The 25,787-nt window shown below is 44.5% G+C and overlaps 1 protein-coding gene across 1 annotated transcript in view; it reads right to left on the bottom strand.

Annotated features, from left to right (window-relative positions):
- STRIP1 (striatin interacting protein 1) overlaps positions 1-25,787 on the bottom strand; it is a gene marked incomplete in the record, with an annotated part of 820,756 nt that overhangs the window by 100,779 nt on the left and 694,190 nt on the right. The window contains 1 exon segment of the mRNA XM_044076197.1: positions 24,852-24,978. Coding sequence (XP_043932132.1) covers positions 24,852-24,978 — 127 coding nt within the window.

Genomic DNA, 25,787 nt, shown 5'->3' with positions numbered 1-25,787 from the left:
CTTATCTGTCTGGACCGTTGCAAATAAAGAGCAATTTTATTAATAATCGGAACGTTTTTGGTTTTTCCTGCCACACTCCATTCTTGTCAGCTTGGATACAACTTCCAAATATGGTCACAGCATCCCTCTGGCTTCCCTGAAGATCTAATACTTTTGTTTCCATCTGCATTAGGCAGCCAGTCTCCTGTTGCATTAGTGTCCCTTCTGACTTTTTAAGTAGACATACTTTGGTATTAAGGCCCTTGATTATTTAGTTATCTGTAGTTGAAAAACATCTTTACTCTGACCTGCTAGTCCTTCTCTGGCAGGGTCAAGTGAGCAAACTGCAAACTGACAAATGCAAGTTTGATGGTGTGGCCTGCTTTACCCCCCACCCACCCCCACCCCAACCCTCAATTCTAAAGCCATCCCCAGATTCTCAAATTTAACCTTTCGATACCATACCCTCAAATCTCATTATCTGACCAATATCTTAAAGTCATACTACACATTCAAACAACCACCCTTCGCTCAGACATTCTACCAGATTTTACACTCCTCTCATGATACACAAGCTCAAGCCAAAGGACATCCTCAGACCTCTGATCACCACCTGCCGAAATACAGTTGTGTACCTACCATAAATGTAGATGTTTGAGTGTATTCACTGTTGCAGTCATTACTCTTGGGTTATCCTGCTGGCAGGCTACCCACAGTCGACCAGAATTCCAAAGTCTAGGTCCGGCATTTGTTGCTGTCGCCTCTTCCCTGACGTCAGTGCGTCAGGGGTATAAAAGATGCAGCCGACACCATTTTCTTCAGTTTTTCCTGCCCCAGATGTCAGGTGCCAAAAACAGGTAGGCTGAAAAATATACCAATAAGAAATGCATGCACAAAAATAACATTTCCTTCATCTACAAGCAAATACACCGAAAAGGTTGTAAAGAATAGAGAAGTGCAGATAAGTCCCAGCAAAGAGAAGGGGGATGGTGGGTGGGTAACCGGGACTGCAACAGTGAATACACTCGAACATCTACATTTATGGTAGGTATACAACTGTACTATGTTCATCATGTTTCACTGTTGCAGTCATTACTCTTGGGTAGAATCCCAAAGCTGAGGATGGGTGGCTGGGTTAAATAGGATTAGGAGAGGCTATGAGGCCCTGCATAACTGCAGTGGCGAAGCCTGCTCTGGACTTAAGAGTAGAGAGGCAAGTGGTAGTGCTTGGTAAAGGTGTGCACTGAAGTCCAAGTTGCAGCCTCTAAGATTTCTTTGGTTGGTACTCCTCTGAGGAAGGCTGCTGAAGTGGCTGCTGCTCTGGTGGAATGTGGCCTAATGCCCTTAGGCACTGATTTGCTATGTTGAGAATAGCAGAGACAGATGCAATGGCCTATCCATTTAGAAATAGTCTGTTTTGAGATCGCCTTTCCTTGTGATCCTGCAGCATATGACACTAGAAGTTGCTCAGTCTTTCTGAAAGCTTTAGTTCTGTTCAAGTAGAAGTGTAACTGCCTGTGTATGTCCAAAGAGTGCAGAATTTTCTCACCCTTGTTCTGTGGATTTGGGTAAAAGGTAGGCAAGTGAATGGTTTGATTGAGGGCCACACTGGACACCACCTTAGGCATAAATGTAGGGTTTGTCCTCAGAGAAACCCTGTCTGGATGAATAATGATGAAAGGTTCCACAGCCAGAAGTGCTTGTAACTCTGAGACTCGCCTTGCAGAGGTTATGGCTACGAGCAGAGCTGTTTTCCAGGATACAAATTTAATATCCGCTGTTGATGCTGGCTCGAAGGGAGGCAGTGTGCGTTTTTCCAAAACATAATTGAGGTCCCAGGCCGGGATTGGTGCTCTCCTTGGAGGCCTAATGTTTTTGGCCCCTCTGAGGTACTGCCTTATTAAAGGATGAGAAAAGATAGTTGGTTCCGTATTGTAATGTGCAGAAATGGCAGAGGCATGAATCTTAATTGATGAGAAAGAAAGGCCATTGTTCAGTATCTCAGTTAGGTATTGTAAAATCTGAGGAATATTTGGTAAAGACGTGTCAATGCCTTGTTCCTGGTTCCAAGCACAGAATCTCTTCCATTTTTCTGCATAGGATTTTCTGGTACTGGGCCTCCTGGCCTCCAAGATAACATCCATAACAGCTTTTGAAAGAGGGGTTTTCTGAATACATTATCTGCCATGCTGCCAGATTTAAGGTCCTGAGTTGGCTGTGCAGGATTAGACTGTTTTGTTGGGTCAGCAAGTGAGAAGTTTGAGGCAATATCCATGCTGGACCTTGAGACAAGCTCTTTAGGATTGGGTACCAGTGCTGGCGTGGCCAGTCTGGTGCAATCAGAATCATTTTTGGCTTCTCTTGTCTGACCTTTAGGAGTACTCTGGGAAGGAGAGGCAGTGGGGGAAAAGCATATACTGTTAGATTTTTCCAGCTGAATGATAGGGCGTCCACTTTCCATGCTTGCTTGTGGTAAATCCTTGTGCAAAATCTCTGCAATTGACAGTTGTGAGGGGAGGTAAACAGACCTATGTCTGGGCATCCCCATTTCCTTATTATCATCCTGAAGACTTGTGGATCCAGTTTCCATTCGTGGGGATCCATGAGGTTTCTGCTTAGTTTGTCTGCCAGAGTGTTTGTTTTTCCTGGCAGGAATTGTGCTTGCAGGTGAACTTGAAAAGCCAATGCTGTGTCCCATAAGGTCATTGCTTGTCTGCAGAGGGGGTAGGAATGAGTACCTCCCTGCTTGTTTATGTACCACATGACCGTAGTGTTGTCCATCTATCAGTAACTGTCCTGGATGAAGCAGGTCCTTGAAAGCTGTCAGGGCATTTTGAACAGCTAGCATCTCTTTTTGATTGATGTGAAGATGCATCTGGTTTGCAGGCCATGTGCCCTGAATACATTTTCCTGCCATATGGGCCCCCAGGCATAATCTGATGCATCTGTTGTCAGTGTCTGTCTGGCTGTGCATAAACTGAATGGCAGACCCTTGTTGTGGTGACAGGCTTCTGCACACCATCGAAACTCCTGTTGTAGGCAGGGAATGTCTCCAGGCTGTGGCAATGCTGAGTCCAAACACTTTTCAGATACCATTGTAGTTTCCTCATATGCAGTCTGGCATATGGAATTAGTAGAATGCAGGATGCCATGAAACCCAAGGCCTGCAGGATTTTCCTTGCAGATAAGTGGGTTTTGGTTGCCAATTTCTTGAAGTAAGTAGTCAGTTGTTTTTGCTTGTCTGGCATGAGATAAGCCATCTGGGCAGTTGTATTTAAGCTTGCACCCAGGAATATTATCTCTTGAGAGGGCACTAGCTTTGATTTCTTTTCGTTTACTGTGTACCCTAGGGCAATTAGTAATCTTTTTACAAACGCCAGATGCTTCAGAAGAGTGTCTTTGTTCTCTGCTTGAATTAGGCAGTCGTCCAAGTAGGGATATATTTGAATTCCTTTTTGTCTGCAAAACGCAATTACTGGTGCCAGGCATTTAAGACGCTGGGTGCAGTAGATAAGCCAAAGGGCAGTGCAGAGAATTGGTAATGCACTGAGCCAGCTATGAATCTGAGGTATCTTCTGCAAGACTGTCTGATTGGGACATGTAGGTATGCCTCCTTTAAGTCCAAAGTTACGAGCCAAGCCCTCTTGCCCAGCATGGGCAGTAGCCGCTGAAGAGTCAACATTTTGAATTTTGGAACTTCCAGAAATGTATTTAGTATAAACAGGCCCAGAATTGGTCTCCAGGTTTTGTCCTTCCTGGGTACTAGAAAAAGTCTGGAGTAAAATCCTTGCCCCTGCTCTTGTTGTGGTACTTGCTGAATGGCCCTCATGTCCATGAGGGCTGTAATTTGTTTTTATGGCTCTGCCCATCGATTGTGTGGTAGGTCTGGCATGCCCTTTGACCTGGGTAGGGTGTGAAAGTGGAACCTGTAGCCTTGGGACATTATGTTCAGAACCCATTTGTCTTGGGTAACCATTTGCCAATTTGAAGAAAAAAGTGCTAGTTTTCCCCCTATGGGGGCTGTCAAAAGAAAACTGCTTGGAACTGGTAGAGGAAAGTCATTGGGACTGTTTCCTGTAAGGCTGTGATTTGTCTTCTCTGCTTTTGGAGGTAGGAGCACCCCATTGTTTAGGACTGTATGAGCCTGGGGGCTGAGATCTGCCTCTGGGATGCCTGTATCTGCCTCTTTGTGATTTGTCTGAGGCTGGAAAGGACCAATTTTTAGAAGGCCAGTTCCTGCTAAACCTGGGTGACTGTACCTGTAAGAAATCCTTGACTGTTTGCATAGATTTTGCTTTATCCTCCATTTTTTTCAACACCTCTTCTGCTTTAGTACCAAACAAATTATCATGCTGTAAAGGTGCATCCAATAATTTTGCTTTAACATGATCAGGCAGATTTTGTTCCTTTAACCAAGCATGCCTTCTAATAACAGAACCTGTAACAGCGGCCCTGCAAGAGGCCTCCAGTGAATCATTACCACATTGCAAAGTATGCTTTCCCACTTGTTCAGTTGCATGCAATAAATCCTGCAATTCCTTGTTCTCTAAACATTCAGTATTTGTCAACATTTTCTGTTTAAGTAGTGACATTAAATATTGCTAATATTTAAGCATATGAAATTGACAATTTAAAGCCCTTACAGCCAGGGTGGCAGAAGTGTAAACTTTTGTCCCCCATCTGTCTAGAGCCCTAGAATCCCTATGAGAGGGGACAGAGTTTTTTGCAGTGGAAGCTTTAACCCCCTTGGGACCCTGAGAAATAGTTTCTGGGTCAGCAGCGGGGTTTTTATATAGGAATTTATGAGAATCCGGGACCCTGTAGTATCTGTCTGGCTTAGCAGGTGCAGGGGGTAGAGAGTCAGGGGACAGCCCGGACTCTGAAAATACATAATCTACAATGTCTAGGATAGGAAGAATAGCAAGGGGTCTGTGCTGAGGAAGAAGCAAGAAGTCTCTGAGCCTTTTCTTAGACTCAGAATAATCTTGGCTCTCCCAGTGGAAATGCTCCCTCATAGTATGCAGTGATTCCCCAAAAGAATAGTCCTCAGGAGGAGAGGCTGAAGGAATGGATTCTTCAGCATCAGAATCCTCATAGGGAAGCATGGAGTAATCCTGTTCAGAAGAGGAATCAGAGGAAATAGATACCTGATCAGAAGAATCATACTCTGTCTCTTGTCTAGGCCTCTTATCAGGAGGGGGATGGGAGCCCCTGATCAAAGTAATTAGGTCTTCGGCCATTTTGAGCATCTGTTTTTTAGGTATGGAAGTCTGAATAGGAGGATGCTGTACTTGTTTCTTTGTCTTTAGAGCTGCTTTAGTCTTTGAAGCTGAAGATGGCTTAACATATAGTTGTGTAGGTCTGAAGACACCCTCAGAAGCAGATGCATGCTCAGCGGCTCCGGACCCATCTGAGGGATGGCTTTCCGAGTGTCCAATACCTTGAGTTTCCAGAGGACCAGTCGGCTCCATGTGGGAGTCAGTAGCGGGCCTGTGGCTCTGAGGTAGCAGGCGCCAGGGGATGCGAAAGCACCTCACTGAGAACCGGCGACTGGCCTAGAAGAGGCTTCGTTGTCAGTTTTAGACCTCAGATGCCTATCCTTGTCCTTGTGTTTTTTGTAAACTCCGGTTGCCGGCTGTTCCGTCGGCATTATATAATTAAATCTTTGGCCAAAGTAATGAAATGCAAAATCGAACAGACGCTTGACAGTGCGTTGGTTGACTCTAGCACAAAACTGACAGCTAGCAACATTGTGATCAGAGCCTAGGCAAGGAATACAGTAAGAGTGAAAATCCTTATGAGGTATTTGCTTCCCACAAGAAATACAATTGTTAACTTTTTCTGACATTGGTCTGGAGCAGGAAAAAAGGTTTCCCCAATGGGGTACTTGGCTTTAATGAAGACTTCGGTTCTGAAATTCAGATTTGAAAATCTCAGGAGTCAGCCGACCGGCACTTGCGAACTGCTTTTGCTTCGGGCACCTGCGGCAAGAAAGACTGAAGAAAATGGCGTCGGCCGCATCTTTTATACCCCCTGGTGCACTGACGTCAGGGAAGAGGCGACAGCAACTGACGCCGGACCCAGACTTTGGAATTCTGGCCGACTGTGGATAGCCTGCCAGCAGGATAACCCAAGAGTAATGACTGCAACAGTGAAACACTATGAACATCCACTAATCTCTCCCACCTCAGCTTTACTGGAATATTTAATCCCACACACTACAATCTAATACTGCCACTCTTCCCGCATCACATACCACTAGTATGCAAACATTAAAACTTATGCCGCTGTCAAGACTACATATTTTCTGTATTTTTACCTTACCTCCTCCTTGAAATTCCATTCTGACATCACCCAGTTCCTCTCCCGCCCACATCAATGGTACCTAAGCACCACTCAGGTTTACAAGCTCTCACATACTCCAAATTCAGATTCTCTATCATGCACGCAATGTTAAAAGCACGGGAAGTAAGACTGACGGCATAAGCTCTTTCCTGATTCTCTACTCCTCCTCCTCCTTGAAATAAAAGTCTTAACCACTTAACAGCTACAACCATACTGCCAGATTCACCACCGGCTTAACCTACAGAACCCATCACTGCCAGAACCTTAAAACAACTAGAGTGGTTAGAACTGCCCAGCTTAATTCAATCAACTCTTAATAGCACACACAATTCTATACAAACCTGAAAATCCCCCCTCACTACAACCTTAAGTCACTACGATCATCCAACAAACTACTGGTCCAAACCTTCAAAGCTAATAACTCAGCTGGTGAATCTCTGTTTGCCAGCTGTGTTGGCAAAACCTGGAATTCACTACCAAACTATATAACCCTTCAATCCTTCTAAGTCTCTTCAAAAAAAGCATCAAACTGTATTTCGAAATGAACTGGCTTTGTCCCTATACTAACCCTGATTAAGCTACAAAATAATAATCCTACCCAAATAGTATCTTAACTTTTAATACTCAACAATGTTTTTGTTCCAATCTGACGATTTGTTTCTCTAATGTTTCTGACCATGTAACTTGCGAGTCCCTATTGGGAACATTACTAAATTACTGTAAATATACAAAATGCTTTTGTCTTACATTTTCTATGTATCTAATTGTTGTGTAATCTTTTTAATTTTGTCTACTGGAGCTTTTGTCCCCGGGCCTCCACTGAAAATAGACATGTATCCAGTCGGATTATCCTGGTCAACAAATGTAAACTAAATAAATAACTAAATGAAATACAGAATAGCTGTTATGTTATACATTAATTTCTTCCCTGGGTATACTTATTCATTGGATGCCTAGCCAGGTATTAGATATGGTGGTGATGTGACACTACAGCTCAAACCCACAATTAACATTTCAGTTATTTCTTGAGCCACTGCATCTACTGCTTCAAACTCCAACTGGCTACTAACTAAACTTCCAGGCAAATTCCTATACCAGACCACTGAGTGTCAACCCCCTCCACAAATTATACTCTTGTTCTTACTTTATAATATCAATCCAAATAAACTTATAATTTCAATGGTTAACTAACTTAGGCCTTCTGGGTGCAATAAAACCTGATTTAAATTAATTTCTCCAAGATCTTGGCCTACCCCAACTATCAGATATCCCTAATACACACAATCCCAAACCTAACTATTCCCTTCCTAACCTCATTATTACAACCTATCCAGGCAATAACTTTTCTATCGCCACACACCCACTCACTTTTAGTGATCAATGCCACATCACTTTCCTCCTACAAAATCTAAAAGTCAAATATTCCCCCCGAGCCAATATCTTTCATACCCAAACCCCCCTCATACAATCTCCATTATACAGTCAAAGCTTTCCACTCTTCCTTTCTGATGCTACCATTACCATAAGTACACTAACAGGCTTACTACTCTCACATCAGGATACCAGTGATTAAGACTAGTGAAAGACACCATAACTGAATGGCTCAAAGAGCTTAAATCCCTAATAAAACAATGTCATGAGGCCTGGGAAATGTGGAACTGTGACCCCACTCAAATTCTGAGGAACTTGACTGAACACATCTCCCACACACTCAAAACAAAACACCTAAAATCTAAACCAATATCTCTTTTTTACTCTCCTAAACATTTCTGGCAGGAAGACAAACAGGAAGATCCTTCACAAATTATCCAATCTACGGTACATACCTGGCCCACCTGGTAATCGTATACCTTCCGACTTGAGAATTATCAAGCCTTCCCACATACTCACCTATCCACAATGCAAGCAGACAACAAAGAGAGCATAACCCCCCCCCCCCAGTTCATTCCCCCTTTTTACTTCTGAAAAATTACCTCCAAGCAATTTTTAAGCCTACTTTAACATATTTACATGGACTTATCTGGACCGGACAATATCTGCCCTTCGTTCTAATACCACTGCAGAAATTTCATCAATACCAATCTTGAGTACATTTACAACCTTCACCTTAACACTAACACTGTGCCACATCTGTCAAACCAGCTAGCACTATACCACATACTTGTCAAACTGATACCAAAATAAACCAAGCTTCCACTTCATCATCATCATTGGCCTGAGAAATGTTACCTTTGTGCTGACCTCCAATGGGAAATGGAGAAATGGCTGTACTTTTGGCATTGAGGCTACTGGCTTACAGCTGGCAATTCCATGGAAGTGGAGTCTTCAGTACCATGCAAGTTCTCATGGGGTCACAAAAGCCTCCCAAACCCCGTCTGCTTCCCAGGCAACTTTATAGATTTCTGCATTTTCCTTGGTTTTCCTATCATTTTAAGGCCCACTGGAGAGGAGAGACTCAGACAATGTTGAAGAGAAAAACACCACCTGAACTATGGTTTTGAAGTTTTGCTCCTACTGGTAGTTCTCTACTGAGCTGGCACTACTTCTCAAAGCCTCCTTTCTGAACCAACTGCATTAAGTCTCAAGAGGGTGTTCAAAAGCTAGGCATAGAAAAAAGGCAAGTCCCTTGCAAAGAGCTCTGCCTAGCTACCTAACCACAGTCACATTTCTTCATTTCTTCCAATAGTGTCATTAGTCTCAAACACCTACAGCAAAATACTTCAACACACAATAAAATATCACTAAAAACACTGTAAAACAATGAAGGGCAATAAAAAAATGTATTCACCATAATGTTCCACCTGTGTTGTCCATTTTCATTCTTCCTTAACTAATGGGTGTGGATCCGATCCCTTGGATTGGACTCGGGTGTTACTAAAGATCGTGACAACCAAATACTTGAGCTTCTCCCTTACCCATCACGCTCCAATCCCAAGTACCTCAGATCTTGTTTGCTGGAGCTCAATGTAAATGACTATATCCATAAACCACTTATTCTTCCAGGAGTTTGAAAAGGATGGGGGTAGGTGAATGGGGAGTTGAAGAATGAAAATGGATAACATAGATGGAACGTTACGGTGAATACATAATTTCTTTATCTGATGTCAATTTTCATTCTATCCTCAACTGATGGGACAGAGTTTCCAGCTACCTAAAATCTTGGGTACAACTCAAGAATATTCCTGAGCACAGTTGAATCAAATGATGCTGTAGCTCTGGAGACCAAATCCAATTTGTAGTGATTAATAAAGGTATGGGAAATGGCCCAAGTTGCTGCAACACAAATATTATCCATGGACATTCTAGACTGAAAAACTGAAGTTGTTAGTTACTTTGGAAACTGTGTTTCCCAATTTTACTTCTGCAAATGAGACAACTGGTCAAATTTTCTGACGTATTTTGTTCTATTTAGGGGAAAATGTAATCGTCTGTGAACATCCAATAAATGCAACATGTATTTGCCCTTGTTAGCAAATTTAGCAAAGAATACTGGCAAATTAATGGACTGATTGATATGAGATTCTGATACCACCTTAGGGGAAAAAAAAAGGATGCTTGAGTTTGTAAGGTAACTCAATTCTTGTGAAAAATCCAGTATGGTGGTTTTGAGGACAATGCTCGAATCTCAGAAATTTGTCTGGCAAAAGTAATGGCTACCAGAAAAAGTCTTCCAAGAAAGGTACTTAAGGTCACATGTAGCTGCTGGTTTGAATGGGGAATGAGTACGAGCTTGCAGTGTCAGATTCAGGTCCCATGGGGGAGTGGGGTCTTTAAAAGTAGGTCTTAGAGAAACAGCTTATGAGAAGCAGCCGAGGAAACCTTAAATCAAATGTGAAAATTCGTTATTGGGGCTAACTGAACCTTAACTGTTGAGGAACTAGTTCCTTCTTTAAAAAGTATAGCCAAAAATTCCAGGATGTTATGTATGGGAGCTGGAAAAGTATCAACATTACTTTGGCAAGCCCAGTAAATTAGGAGTTGTGTACTTACCATAACATGGTACCCGTGTTGTCCAATTTCATTACTCCTCACAATAGGGTCCTAGGATCCGATCTGGCCATTACAAAGGCTTTTGCTTCAAGTCCCGAGCTCCTCCTACTCCCACAATGCCAAGCACCAGCCCTAACTCCTCAGATGGAGTTTATTCACCCAAAGTAGAGAAAGAAATACAAACACTATACAAAAAAATATACGTCTACCCAGATTGATCTCACCCCAATCTGGAGCTCAAACTATAAAGGCTATGGAGCTCTAGTTACTCCAGGCACCTGTACACTTTTCTGGAAGGGTGAAGGCTGGGCAGGCATGCAAGGAATAATGGAACTGGACAACAGAGATACCAAGTTATGTTAAGTACATAACTCCTAAATCTGATGTCTATTTCATTATTCCTCACGACAGGGTCAGAGTCCCCAGATACTGAATTCCTGGGTGTCCTTATGGTAGGATATGGTTGAGCACCGCAGAACCAAAGGATGCTCCATCTCTAGAAATTACATCCTGTTTATAATGAGAGACAAAAGTGTGCGATTTTGACCAGGCTGCTACAGCACAAATTTCATCAACAGGAATCTTAGCTGAGAAAGCAACAATAGACGCTGACCTGGTAGAATGAGCTCTCGGTGAACGGGGCGACTCCAAACCTTTCAGTGAATAAACTGTAGATGTACAATTTGTAATCCATTTAGCCAATGTTACTTGGTGAAAAAGATACAAACAGTTGTTCGGACTTTCTCCTTCGTCCTGCGCAGACAAACGCAACTGTCTATAAACATTGAGTGAGTGGAATAAGAAGTTATGTACTCACCATAACGTTCCATCTGAGTAGGTAAACTTCATTTGTCAGCAACCTATGGGTATCGGATCCATATCAAATCTGAGCCGGCAGCTTCAAACCGCTAAGATCCGAGCTCCAATCTCCTCCCCTTTATCCATAACCCCCTGCTATCCCTTCCTGACCTCAGATCGAGTTTGCTTATCAGCATAAAAATATAGAACACCAAAGAACCACCTCCAAACTCTAACCTAAAGACAATCCGCAATGACAAGCAGGATTCCTTTGAGTATCCATATGGATCAGGGTGTGAGGGTTGCTGCCAAATGAAGTTTACCTACTCAGATGGAACGTTATGGTGAGTACATAACTTCTTAATCTGAAGTAGTTAAATTCATTTGTGCATCAACCTATGGGACAGAGTCCCCAGCTACCTAATTCTTGGGAGGTCCTCATGGAAGGATATTCCAGAGCACTGCAGAGCCGAAGGATGCTCTCCCTCTAGAGACAATATCCAATTTGTAATGGTTTATGAATGTATGAGGTGAAGCCCAAGTGGCTGCTGAACAAATGTCATCCAATGACACCCTAGATCGAAAAGCAGCAGGTAGAGATCGATAGAGTAGAATGGGCATGGACATCTTGAGGTGCAGACCGGCCAGAACTCTCATAAGCCAAAAGGATACATTGTGAGATCCATCTGGACAAAGTGACTTTTGATACAGGTTTTCCCAAAGTGGGTTTAGCAAAGGATACAAAAAGCTGGTCTGATTTCCTGTGATCAGCTGTCCTGTGCAAATAAAACCTCAGTTGCCTATGTACGTCTAGAGAGTGTAGCTTGTATTCACCTTTATTCTGGTAATTTGGAAAGAAGACTGGTAAATTAATAGATTGGTTGATATTAGACTCCGAAGCAATTTTGGGCAGAAAGGAGGGAAGGTCCCGAGTGAAACTCTATCTTTGTGAAATATTAAATATGGTGGGCTTGGCACAAAGGGCTTGAAGTTCCGAAACCCTTCTGGCCGAAGTGATGGCAACAAGAAAAACTGTCTTCCAAGATAAGTATTTCAGATACACTGAAGTTGCAGGCTCAAAGGGAGGAGCTGTCAGACTGAAGAACAAGGGTTAAGTCCCAAGGAGGGACAGCATGCTTAACCGGAGGCCTTAAAAGGAAAGTGCCTTTTAGGAAGGTCTTACATAATTTAGACGAAGTCAAAGGGCCAAGATCACTCCCGACATGATAGTGAGAGATTGCAGCCAGCTGGACTTTGACCGTAGAAGAGCTAGCACCTTGGTTGAATAAGCCTGACAGAAAATCTAACACTGCTGGCAGCGGAGCTGTAAAGGAATCTAAGTTTTGATGCTCCGCCCAAATAGAAAAACGCTTCCATTTGCTATTATAAATCCTTCTCGTAGACGGCTTGTGAGCGGCTACTAGTATAGCCTTGACAGAGGACGAGATGCCGGGAGTCCTAGCTATCATTGGAACTGGATCAACCAAGCTGTCAGCTTGAGGTTGTCCAGGTTCGGAATTGACAGGCCTGATGAGTGAGACATCAGAACTGGGATGAGATCTAGAATCCATGGGGGATTCACTAGATGAGACCATAGATATGGGAACCAAGGTTGACGAGGCCAGAATGGGGCAATGAGGATTATTCTGCTCCCCAACCATCGGGTTTTCTGTAAGAACTTTAGCATCAGGGGAAGAGGAGGGTAAGCATAAAGTAGACCGGGTGGCCAAGCATGCACCAGAGCGTCTCTGGTGGATTCCTCGGATGGGGGAATTAGAGCGTAGTAGTCACTGCACTTTGCGTTCAAAGGGGAGGAGAAAAGATCGCAGCGAGGGGTTGATCCCACTTGGAGAAGATTAACTTCGCTACTCTGGGGTTCAGAGACCACTCGTACGGTGATAGAATGGTTCGACTCAGCCTGTCTGCCAAGATGTTGGACCGGCCCGGAATGTGCGTCGCTATGAGAAAGCGGTTGTTGGATATCGCCCATTCCCACACTCTCATGGCCTCCTGACAAAGTGGATAGGACCTGGTTCCCCCTTGTTTGTTGATATACCAGACAACCGACATATTGTCTGTCTGAATCGCAATTGTCCCCAAGGGAAGAAAGCTGTGAAGTGCTTGCAACGCCAAAAGCACCACTCTCATCTCTAGGACATTAATATGCAAAAAGGTCTCCGAATGGGTCCACGTGCCTTGGACAATCCTGCCCATGCAGTGCCCCCCCACCCGAGGCGAGAAGCGTCCGTGGTCACCGTGGCTAGAGGAGGGGACATATAGAAGGGGCGCCCTTTCTGGAGGTCCGGGGACTGGAGCCACCATAAGAGGGCTTTCTGGTAGACCCTGCTGAGGGGAACAGGGAAGCTCAGGGGATGTCGCAGGAGGGACCATTGGACTTGCAAGGTCCATTGAAGAACTCTCATATTCAAGCGCGCCAGAATGGGGCAATGAGGATTATTCTGCTCCCCAACCATCGGGTTTTCTGTAAGAACTTTAACATCAGGGGAAGAGGAGATGCTACGGGTAGACCTCGACGAGGCCACCGGGCCGGGCCGGGAATCCCGCCTCAATGACCTCGAAGGTGACCGGGTCTCCTCCTCCTCTGGCAAGAAACGGGGAGATCGGAGCTGGGAAGGAGAAGATCCGGAGGCCATAGGCAGAGAAGCTTGCTTTGATGGCGGTGCCGAGGAAGAGGTCTTGGCCTGCCTCTTGTGATGCTTCCGCTTCACCTTCCTAGCTTCCCTCTCCTCTTGGCCAAGGGTGGGAGGGTGAGTCCCGGCCAGAGGGAGAGAAGGTGGTGCTGCTGGAGGATAAAGCCGATTCCGGGGGCAACAGTCCCGCCAGAATCAGCTTCGACCTCCTGTCCCTGAGGGCCCTGGGGTTGAACGCTGCACAAATAGTGTAGCCCGAAGTGAGATGTTCAACCCCAAGGCAAATAACGCACCGAGTGGCCATCCGCTGGGGACAGCTTATGGCCACACTCGGTACATTTAGAAAAGAAAGATTTGGGCGCCTCAGACATATTGAATCCACACGCTAGGCCCCAAAAACAGACACAACTTTACACACACACACGGGGAGGGAATACACTAACACTGACTAACAAAACAGAGGTACTCTAACCTAACTAGGAGAGATAACACTCACACAACAACCTTTTTAAAGAAAAATGTAAAAAAGGAGAGATTGTTCTCACAAAACCCCTATGCTACACTTGGAAGCTCGTTCAAAGCTGCTGTTGAGAACTGCGGCAAACGAGATCTGAGGTCAGGGAGGGATAGCAGGGGGTTATGGGTAAAGGGGAGGAGCTTGGAGCTCAGATCTTAGCTGTTTGAAGCTGCCGGCTCGGATCCTACCCATAGGTTGATGCACAAATGAAGTGAACTACTTCAGATCATATATTCACCCTTGCTGGGAGTTAGGAAAACAGACTGGAAGTTGAATGGACTGATTTATGTTTGCTTCCATGGTCACTTTAGGCAAAAAGGAAGGGTTTGCCCTGTGAGAAACACTCTTTAAAAATGTAATATATGGTGGCTTTGAGGATAAGACCTGTAATTCTGATACCCTCTTGGCCAAAGTAATTGCCACAAGAAAAACAGTCTTCCAGGACAGAAATTTCATGTCTCAGGAACTAGCCAGTTCAAAGGGTTTTTGAGTAAGACCTTGCAAAACCAATGTCAGATCCCGATGAGATGAAAGATGTTTAATTGGGGGGGTCTGAGTAGAGAAATTCCCTTCATAGATGCTTTACATAGTTTGGATGCAGAAACAGGAGTTAACTCATCTGAATTTTTTGTGGAATAAAAATTAGCAAAGGCTGCCAGTTGTAACTTAACTGTAGAAAGGTTGGCTCCCTCTGGAAAAAAAGAACTTACAAAAAGAAGAAGAGCTGAAATGGGAGCCATAAAGGGATCAATATTCCGTTTCAAAGCCCACACTGAAAATCTCCATTTGTTACTGTACACTTTCTTGGTAGAGGGTTTGAGAAGCATGAAATGATCTCCCGTACCGGGGAGGCCAGCCTGGACTTTCTTAAAATCACTGGAAGTAGAGAAAACAAGTGGTTAGTTTTAGGGACTTGAGGGTGGGGGGTTGTAGTTCTGACAGGTGAGAAATCAGATCCGGTCTGGTATCCAGTATCCATGGTGGATATTTCGCATGAGAAAAAAGGACAGGGAAGCATACCTGACTAGGCCAAAAAGGGGCAATGAGGATTAGGGTTCGCTTTAAGCTGCTGGTTTTCTGAAGAACCTTCAGAATTAGCGGAATCGGGAGGATAGCCATATAGGAGACCCGGAGGCCAATTGTGAAACAACTTCCCTCGGTGACATTCTCCTTTGGGGGATCACAGCAGGTCTCAGCAAGATTGGCCCATCAGTGGAAGACTTGGTTCACTACTGATTGATTTAGGGACCAATCGTGTGGGGTCAGAACAGATCTGCTGAGTCTGTCTTATAGAATGCTGGTCTCCCCGGGAATGTGCCATGCAATGAGAAAGCAGTTTGAAGAGATCACCCATTCCCACACTCTCATGGCCTCTCTGCATAATGGGTATGACCGGGTTCCCCCTTGTTTTTTGATTTACCACACTACAGGCATGTTGTCTGAATGAATTGCTACTAGTCTTAGAGGTAGGCAGTCTTGGAAGGCTTGCAACATCAGAAGGACCGCTCTCATCTCTAAAGCATTTATGTGCAACTTGGTCTCTGTCGAGGACCACGTGCAATGGCCTAATCTTCCTTTGAAGTGCCTCTCCACCCCCAACAAGGAAGCATCTGTGGTCACTGTGGCCGTAATGGGAGGAAGGGAAAAAGGTCTACAGAGATAAAGACCATCCGATATAAGCCACTCTGCAGAAGACACCTGTATACTGAGGCCAGCTTGATGGGAGTGTTTAATGGATGATACATGACTGACCACTGAACAGCCAACATCCACTGAAGTACTCTCATGAAAAATCTCACCAAAGGGACTAGAAGTATGGCAGCAGACATGGAATCTACAGCTCTTAGAACATACCTTGCTGGGGGTGTCCGTGCATTCAGTAAGGCTTGAACTATCTGAGTGACCGTGTTCAGTTGTGTCCCTACAAACTCTATCATCTGCACAGGAGTCATCTTTGACTTCATCAAGTTTGTTATCCCCAAATGTCTGAAGATGTGTAACAGATACTGAGTGGCTAGAACCAGCTGATGCCACAATAGTGCAGTCAGGAGCCAATCGCCTAAATACAGAAACACCTGGAATCCTTGCAGTCTTAGATAAGCAGACACTACAGACATATATTTGGTAAACATCCAGGGGGCTATGGTGAATCCGAAGGGTATTCTCTGAATTAGTAATGACTGGCTCCCAGACAGAAGTGCAGATATCTCCTGGAGCGCCTGTTTATCTTTATATGATTAGTACACATCCTGGAAATCTATTAAGCACATCCAATCATCCTGGTGCAGCAATGGCACAATGGACTGAATAGTCACCATGCGGAACTTTGACTTCTTGACATACAAACTGAGTTTGCTCAGGTCCAATATAGGCCTTGGGTCCCCTGTCTTTTTTTGGCACCAAAAAGAAGCGCAAATAAGATCTGTATCCTTGTTGCTCAGCTGGGACCGGTTGGATGACTTTTTTCTACAAATTTTTGAACTTCTTGTAAGACCTTTCAGGAAGGTGGGGGAGGGGGCAGGAAATGCAAGAGTTTTTGGAAATTATGTTTAGCACCCAGAAATCATGTTAGTTTTGTGCAGGCATATGGGTGCAATGACATTTTGCACCAGACCGTCTCCAGAGTAAGACAGCCAGGCAGCGCTTCAGGAGTACTGACAGGGCTCGTCAAAGAAGGGTTCCCTGAAGCCCTGACTTTGTGGATCCAGTCTGCTCCTGAGGGCAGTGTCTGTTATTAAATCCTTGCCCTCAACCTCTAGACAAAGAATCCTCAGTGTCTGGAAAAGAACTCAGATTTTCTGAATCACATCATCTTCTCGCTACGCTGGTTCTTTGAAAAGGGAGTCTTATGGGAAGAAAACTTGATCCTTATAGGAGACTGCATTTTTCCCTCTTGCTTGCTGGAGGGGAGTGCTTCCTTAACCGAAGGCCCAAATAAGGGAGACCCATCGAAGGGGGCATTGGTGAAAGACAGCTAAAAGTGTTCTGTAAAGCCAAACCAGGGGCATTTCTTAATGGCTATACCTTACTCAGCTGCTCAACAGGTCCCTTCCACAGCATTGGAAATCAACCTCACTGAAGAATTGGACAGGGAAGCAAGAGTCGACAGCTGGGGAGATACCTTGGTGAGGGGTCCTCCTCCAACATACACTCGGGGTGAGATCCCTGATCAAGTCCCTCTGAAGACATGTGAATTTTGCCAAGTAGTTCAAGCACTCTCAGCACATCAGTTGCTGAGGAGTAGATGCACTTCCCATGTTTGTCTAGTGCCCAAGACTCCTTATTTGGGGGGTGGACAGAGAAGCTCTGTTCTGTCAGCTCCTCCTTGGTGGCCGCTGACACTATTATGGCATCCACTGGAATACCTTCAGTCCAAGGAGGTCGGGGCTGTCGGTGTGTTTGGGAATAGGTTCCACAGTGTCTGGCTCCTCCTGAGCTCAGCAGAAGACTAGATCAATAAGCTTGTCTGCTGGTGGGGTGACCCAGGAGGCAGATGGGCCTGTCCTGAACACCTCCAGAAATACCTATTCCTCAGAAGGAGGAGTTTGGGAAGACCATCCACCCTTTTGTTTCAGGATCTCTAGGATATCTCCGAAAGATGTCGTCGGGTGGAGGCCGAGGGGATCCTTCTCCCTCATCGAAATTGGTATGCTCAGTCAAGGACAACAACACGGAGTCTCTGTGCTTCCTTTTGCATGTCCTCTTCCAATCCACCTCCTCTGTAGGATAGTCAGGGGAAGACTCAGAAGAGAAGGGGGCCCCCTGTAGAGAGGTGGGCTGAATGACCTCCTTAACAGGGTGACCATTGACAGGACTACTGGGGTCAAGCCTTGGACCAGAAGACTGCCTAGGATGCAGGGGGGGGGTGCATCTCTAGGCCTAGAGAATGCCCTCTTTGCCCACTGGAAAGCTGTCAAACCCAGGGATCACTCTCCCTCCCTCATCGGGGCAGAAATAGCCCTAGGACAAACTGAGGAGATCACCCCAGATCCATGGCCTCCAGACAACAATGGCCATGAACTACTGAAGGCCAAAGCCCTGAGGAGAAGAGACAGATCCAACCAAGTTGGAGCCGAAACCATCCCCATGGAGTCGGTGCCGATGCCTCGGGCCCAGGGTCCACCCAACTCTAAGAGTCTCAGAGCAGAGTCAATCTGGGACACCGATGGAGCCGACAAAAGAACCATCCTTTGCTTCGACATCTTTCTAGAAGTATCCAGATCCTGGGGTTCTGGAGCAAGTGGTCGGATTGGAAGACAAGCTGGTGGAAAGGGTGACGGGGCTCTCATGGATCCAAGATGGGCTGGAGAGTGTAAAAGTCCCATCCTGATCTGAGCCTTGAGCAAATACTGTCATCCTGTCCATCTTGGAGTGGGAAAGCCTGGAGGACCTGGAAGAAACTGATGAATGGGAAGGGGACTTCCCATGCCTTGGTGTATGGCTCTTAGACTTTGAATTGGAAACCTTTGGATCTAAGAAGAGTTTGGACAGTGATGGGGAGCTATGAGTGAAGACTACCTCTGTAAGATCCTACAGAACCTTTGGACCTGAAGTCTTAGGGTCCGAAACAGGTCGGGTCCTTGGAGAAGGCAAGTCAGATGAAAGAGGTGTCCAATCAGAGGAGCTTCTCTGCTCCAAGGAAGGCCTGCTTTGATCCATGAAGACTGATCTGACAGACCTGGTCATATTTCAGAAGCTGAAACCCCTGGGTAAATAGGCAGGGGATGCTTCTTCAACTCTTTGGACAATCTGGGCTTAGCAGGTGTCTGAGCTCTAGATGAAGGTAAAAGCCCTCTCAAAATTAGTTTGCTGCAGCAATCCAAGGTGCAGGGGTTGAATCTTGTGCACACCTCGCATTCTTGATCTAAGTGAGGGGCACCCAAACAATAGACATCGCTCGTGGGCATCTGAATTTGGAATTTTGTGCCCCCAAGACGTGCATCGTTTAAAACCCATAGGCTTGTCTGACATTTTAAACTAATGGGCCAAACACACACACGAAGTAGAAAGGAGAAAGCAAACACACACGTAACAAAAAATTATAGCCAAAGAATATAAAAAAACAAAAGATACTGGTAAAGTTTTTTTTTGGTATGGTTAAAAGAAGGCAACGTGGACCAATGGCAGTAAAAGAGGAAGTGTGGGAAGAAAAACAGAATAACTACCCAACTAAAACGTTAGGTTGGGGGAGCTTAAAGAGAAATAAGAGTATGATTAGAAAATTAGAAGAAATTAGACAAAAGGTTTAACTTATCCTTTTAGGAAGCTTGAGATTTTCACAATTGCATCTATCAAGGAAGGCAGTAAATGATATCTAAGGAGTTAGGACTGGTGCAGGGCAATGTGGGGGTAGGAGGAGCTTGAAACTTAAACAGTCTTTGGAATGGCTGGATTAGATCCGATGTCAGAGCCTAGGACCCTATCATGAGGAATAATGAAATGGATAACATCAGATCAAATCTCTTCCATTTACTGGAGGGTTTATGGAAATATTAAAGTATATGTCAGACATGTGGAGAAAGCATAGATAGTCTGGCTATTAATGGAATTGGAGAAGCCAGGCTGCCAACCTAAGGTTTGATAAATCTGGATGAATCATGCTTGCCGGATGAGACAGTCTGGAGTCGTATCCAAAACCCAAGGTAGGTGAAGTAAGGGAGGCCCATAGGAAGTGGAAGCAAATCTGTCAAGGCCAGTTAAGGTGCAATGAGGACAACTTTGCTGTTCAACATGGCAGCATTCTGCAGGAATTGGCATATAAGGGTAAAGTACACCGGGGGAAACAACCGTGAAGAAGAGCATCCTTCGGTGATTCCCCCTGTGGGGGGATTAGGGCATAGTATGTGTTGCATTTGTTGTTTAGAGGAGAGGCAAAAAGATCGCAGCAAGGCTGGCCCCATTGACGGAAAATCTTTTCCACTACACTGTTGTTGAGAGACCACTTGTGAGGTAGAAGAAAGCAGACAAACTTAGCAGGTACAATCATGTTGGACTTCCCTGGAATGTGAGTTGCTATGAGAAAGCAACTAGATGAGATCGCCCATTGCAACACACTGAGCGTTCTTGACACAAGGGTTAAGATCTGGTTTCTCCTTGTTTGTTGATGTACCAAACTACTGACATACTGTATTTGAATTGCTATCATCCCCAGAGGGAGGGCATTCTGAAGGGCCTGCAATGCTAAAAGCACTGTTCTCATATCTAAGAAACTGATGTGCAAGTTGGCCTCTTTGGGGGACCAAGCGTATTGGACTGTTTGTTTAAAAAAAAAAAAAAACCCCCACCCCAACTGGGAAGCGTTTGTGGTCACTATTGCCTTGTGCTGAGGGGGGGGGGGGGGTGAATAGATGGCATTGTAGAACCTGGTCCAACTGAATCTCCATTTGAGATCTCTCTTGCATGCATGGATGATTCGTACTGGGGGTTGACGTGTTGGTAAATTATCAACCATTGTGTTGCTAGCATACAATGAAGGTATGTCAGGTAAAGTCTGGCTAAAGGTACTAGTGCTATAGCTGCTGACACTGACCCTAGAACTTGCTGGATCAAGCAGGATGAAATCCTGGTACTGCAGATTATTTTACCAACCTTTGACTTTATAGTCTGAACCCTTGAAAAAGGCAGTGAGGGAATCAATGAATTTGTGTTGAACAGTACTCCTATAAACTCCAAATTTGGGGTTAGTTCTAGCTCAGACTTCTTGTAGCTTATGGTTATCCCCAGGTGAGAACATGTCTGGAGTACGTGATCTCTTGCCCTTGTTACCTGATGCCTGGTGGGGGCTGCAACGAGCCACTCGACTGGATATGGAAACATCCAGAATCCTTACAGTCTCAAGTGAGCTGCTACTACTGCCAGTACTTTGGTAAACACCTTGTGGGCTATGGTGAGACCAAAGGGCAGAACTATAAACTGGTAATGACTGGCTCCCAGCCAGTAGTGTAAATACCTTCTGGAATGCCTGTTAATTTTTATGTGACAGTACGCATCCTGAAGGTCTATAGAGCACATTGTCATCTTTGCCTAAAAAAGGGAGAATGGACCGAACCATGGCCATCCAGAACTTGGAGCAAACTGACTTGTTCAAGTTGCTGAGATCCAAAATTGAGTAAATTCTGGACTCTAACTGGTCTGGTGGGACCTCTTGGATGACTTTTCCAGCAGATTTTGTACTTGAATTGTTGCTTGTTCCCTCTGACTGGATGGAGTATTGGGGATGGAAGGGACAATGGTATTCTATAACCTTTGGAAATAATTCTCTAAACCCAAGTATCTTTTATTTCTAGCAAGGCTCTCTGGTGCAGGGATAGTCAACCCTCAACTGCCTCCAAAGGAGAACAATCAGCCCTGCGTCAAAGAATGAATCACTGGACTCCTGGTTTCATGGGCCACTGTCTAGCATTAGGAGTTCTCCCCTTCACCCATGGGGGAACTTCCTCCACGTGTCCTGGAAAGGTCTCCCTGGGACATTGAACTACATCTTTCGACTACCTCATTGATTCCTGGAAAAGGATCTTTGAGGTATTGAAAACAAACACCCATAGCAGAGAGGGCTTTTCCATCCTTTTCAAACCTGGATAATGTGTCTTTTACTTTCAGGCCAAACAAAGACATGCAGTCAAAAGGAGCAATGACAAATGAAGACTTGAAAGGATCTGCAAAATCACATAAGCACATCCAGGCATGCTTCCTGATGGAAATGCCTGAACCCACTGCCCTTGAGATTCCTCTCAGCTACATGTGAAATGAGCCTCATGGACAAATTGGAAACAGATTGCAGGATAGTCAACTGAGAAGTAACAGATGATTGTACTTCCTCAGAAGAGATGGTACTTGAAAGTTCCTTAATCAGATCCCCCTGTAACCTTGTAAATGTGCCAAATAACTCAGTGAACTTAAGACAAAGGTCAATGAAGCATAGACAGGCTTCCCAAGACTCCTTGTTGGGGGGATGAACAGTGGAACTCTCCTCAGCAAGTTCCTTTTTAATGGCTGCCTGGAACTCCTTTACCTCAAAATTGCTTGTCCGCTGGTGGTGCCATAATTTTGGCAGGTCTCAGAGTTATTGGCTCAATTGTGTCAGGATCTTTCCACGCCCGTGGAGATATCAACTCAATCAGCTCTTCGGTGGGCAGAGTTGCCCATCGAGGTAGACAGGCCACTACCAAAAGCCTCTAGGAATACAGACACCCTAGATGAAGGGTTACTGGACTTCAAGCCCCTCTGTTTTAAGATTTCAAGGAAGTCTCCAAATCAGATATGTTCAGGAGGTGACTGTGGGGACCCTTCACCCTCACTGAAGTCTGTATCTTCTGTGACAGACTCCTCTGGGAAGTTTAAGTGCTTCCTCTTGCATGTCGTCTTCCTAGGGACCTCCTTAGTGGGATGCTCTGTGAAGATATCAGAAGTAATGATCCTCAATTGGGAAGCCTGGCGTTTCAGTACTAGCTGTCCCTGTGGAAAAAGGGGTTGAGACTCCAGTGCAGAGACGTCAAAGCTGCAGACTGAGGATTAGAGGGGGTAGGAACCATTTGTATAGCTGAGAGACAATGCTCTCGCCCATTGACTCCCCTACAGAGGGAGAGGACCTTGGATCCAAAAAGGCAAGCTTCTGGACCATTGTCCCTGCCTGCTCTAAGGACAATCCCCCACCCCCATAGCAGAAGCCAGAGCTGAGCTAACCTCACAGAGACAACTTCGGAGTTGACTCCAACACCTCGGACAGGGAAGCCTTGGCTCCAAGAGCTCCCTGAATCAGACTGAACAGAAGTGCTCAGAGCAAACTTTGGATCTGTGGATAGAAGTATTCTCGGATCACAGTCAGACAGAGCTGGACAGCTTGAATCCAAGAACCCAGACAGTGGAACGAGTCAGAGGAGGAACTGGACAAGGGGGTGTGACAAAAGATCAGACCTCCTGACCAGAAAGAATAGGAGCCAGAGGGGCACCCACCAGAGTCTGCACCAAGAGAATTCTTCTCATCACTCTTTCCACATCTTCTTCTGTTAAGCTCCTGGAAGAACAAGTGAAAAATCATGATAGGGACCTAGGTCTCTCCAAAAAAAGGAGGGAACCAGGAGGGGAAATGGATCTACTGAAGGGGACTATCTAGTCCTTGGAAGGTACACAATACTGGGTGGTGTAGATGGATCAACTGGCTTATGCATCGGACCCGAAGAAGTCTGATCTGTTTTTTTTCTTTCTCTTTGGATCAGACGATGACGTTGAATCCAATTAATCCATGTTTGAAGACTTCAGATCTGAGGTTGAGGTCGGATCTGAAAGTTGTCTTTTTCCCTTTAGGATCAGAAGGAGGTCTTTCTTTGTTGCTCCGAAGACATAGAAGGGTTCAGAGAAGGAGATTTACATCTTTTAGATTCTGGGGGGACATTGCTCCAGATAAAGCCTCACCAAAAGAGGGTACAAGCCATTTCAATATCAACTTATTTTTTTCTCTCTACTAGGGCTCTAGGGTTAAAGCCGTGACAGATGGAGCAATCTTCTAGAAAATGGAGAGGACCAGGCAATACACACAAAGTGTGGGCATCTGGTAATGAAATCTTGTGCCTGCACTTTGAACCCAGCCGCACTCTATTTCTCTGCCATGGCACAAATGTTTTTAAGGAGAAAACTTCAGCAGAAGGAATTAGAGAGATTCATATAAAAACAAAAAATAATAGGAAAAGAATTTACCCGCAATAGTAATAAGCAAGACTACACTGCGTGTACAGAAAAGGGGAAATTACCAGCAATGTTAAGTAAATTACACCGTGTGTAGAGAAAAAAGGGGAAAGAAACAAACAGTAATTGAAGGTACAAAAATGTACGGGAGGAGGAAGAGAGACATTTTAAGCAGAATAAACGTCTACAGGGTAAGCAACTAGGTAAAGGATTAAAGAATAAAAGGAATACAGGATTTAGAAAGGTTTCACTATGAAAAAATAGAAAATTCAAAACTTACAAACTTATCTGCTCCAGAGTAACGGTCACCATGTCTTGTGTATAGCGGCAAACGAGATCCAAGGAACTTGGGATAGGAGTATTATGGGAAAGGGAGAAGCTTGAGAGTTTTTGTTTGCCATGAGCATCAACAATGACAGAGTCTGAACCCATCAGTTGAGAAAAGAATGAAAACTGACATCAGATCAATAGGTTCCACAAATGGGTATATATTGGCTGGGAGTTGGTTGTCCATATTGTCTCTCAAGAGGTACTGAAACTTAACACTGACATCATAGAAGAAAATGAAGACTTACCTGCACTGTCCTTTCTAGCCAGTGTCAGTCCAGGGCCTGTGGTGTGAGTAAACAAGCTTACTGGGGAATCATCTGAAACTCTAGGAGTAAGACTGGTTGCACCGATCACAGCATGGCAGCTAAATTCTATGGTTTACATCTATTACTGTAGCAGTGATCCCAAAAAATGTTCACCTCTCATTCTTCTCTTTCATCTCTAATACACATACACACATATTAGATGGGCATATCACAGACTGCCTGGTTCGGTAACTGACAGGTATGTCCTTCCTAGAACTTCAGCAGCATTCAGCCAGGGCTATGAATAGTACATACCTGGTAAACATGATTCAGCTTGAAGTGCTTCAGCAGGAGCAAAAGAATGGCAGAAATCGCTTTGACAATTATCTCCTTGTGTCTGTTCACATCTACTCCAAGTTTCATACTCTGCAGAACCGTTGTACTGAAACAAATGGAAACATCTCGTCAGAGAATCACATTTTTATACTTACTTACTTTAATGGGTTTGCTCTCCACCATTCTTATTTACACTAATGGAAATAAGTCACAGTTGTCTGACTAATGCATGTACTTATTCTACTCACTTTCTAATTTAACAAATTTGAGAATAAAAATGAGCATTTTACCAAGTACGCAATATAAACAAATTAGATAAGCCTTATAAATACAACTGTAGCAAATGGAGTAGTTAAAACACAAAGGATTATAATCAATAGTTAAACATAACGTAGTTTCACCTTGACAGCCATAAACAATGACTGAAACGAACAGTATAATTTAGTTTACAGTGCTAAGAAAAAAATGGTTATGGTCCACAGCCCATTGTTTTTTTCACCCTACTGCAGGAATGTATAACGAATGTCTTCACCAAGATCCATTTACTACAGAGTTGTTGATTTTTTTCCACCTTCCCACAACTGCAACCAGAGTGCAACAGTAAGGTAATACTAAGATGCAACAAGGATACCACTCGGGTGACTTCTGCAGGTAGTGCAGAAACAAGTCTGACTGCCTTATATAATTTTGGGGGTTGGTGGAAGGGTAAGAGTAGAGTAGAATTTATACACACTGTGAAAAAGGACATTCTACTCTGGAAGATACCCGTTGATATTTTTAGAAGGGTTAACCAAAGTGACACTCATGCGGTTGCAAACAGCAACTTGCAAGAACTACTGAAAATGAATAGACCTACCCCCCAAAAATGCCCCGCCTTTCCTTTTTTTGGCCCCAAAAGGGTGCCAACTTTTTGGG

This window comes from Protopterus annectens, chromosome 7.part0, assembly GCF_019279795.1.
Source record: "Protopterus annectens isolate FY-2018-M chromosome 7.part0, PAN1.0, whole genome shotgun sequence".
Lineage (NCBI taxonomy): Eukaryota > Metazoa > Chordata > Ceratodontiformes > Protopteridae > Protopterus > Protopterus annectens.
Note: the sequence above shows the minus strand (reverse complement) of the source record. Positions and strands in the feature narration are given on the sequence as shown.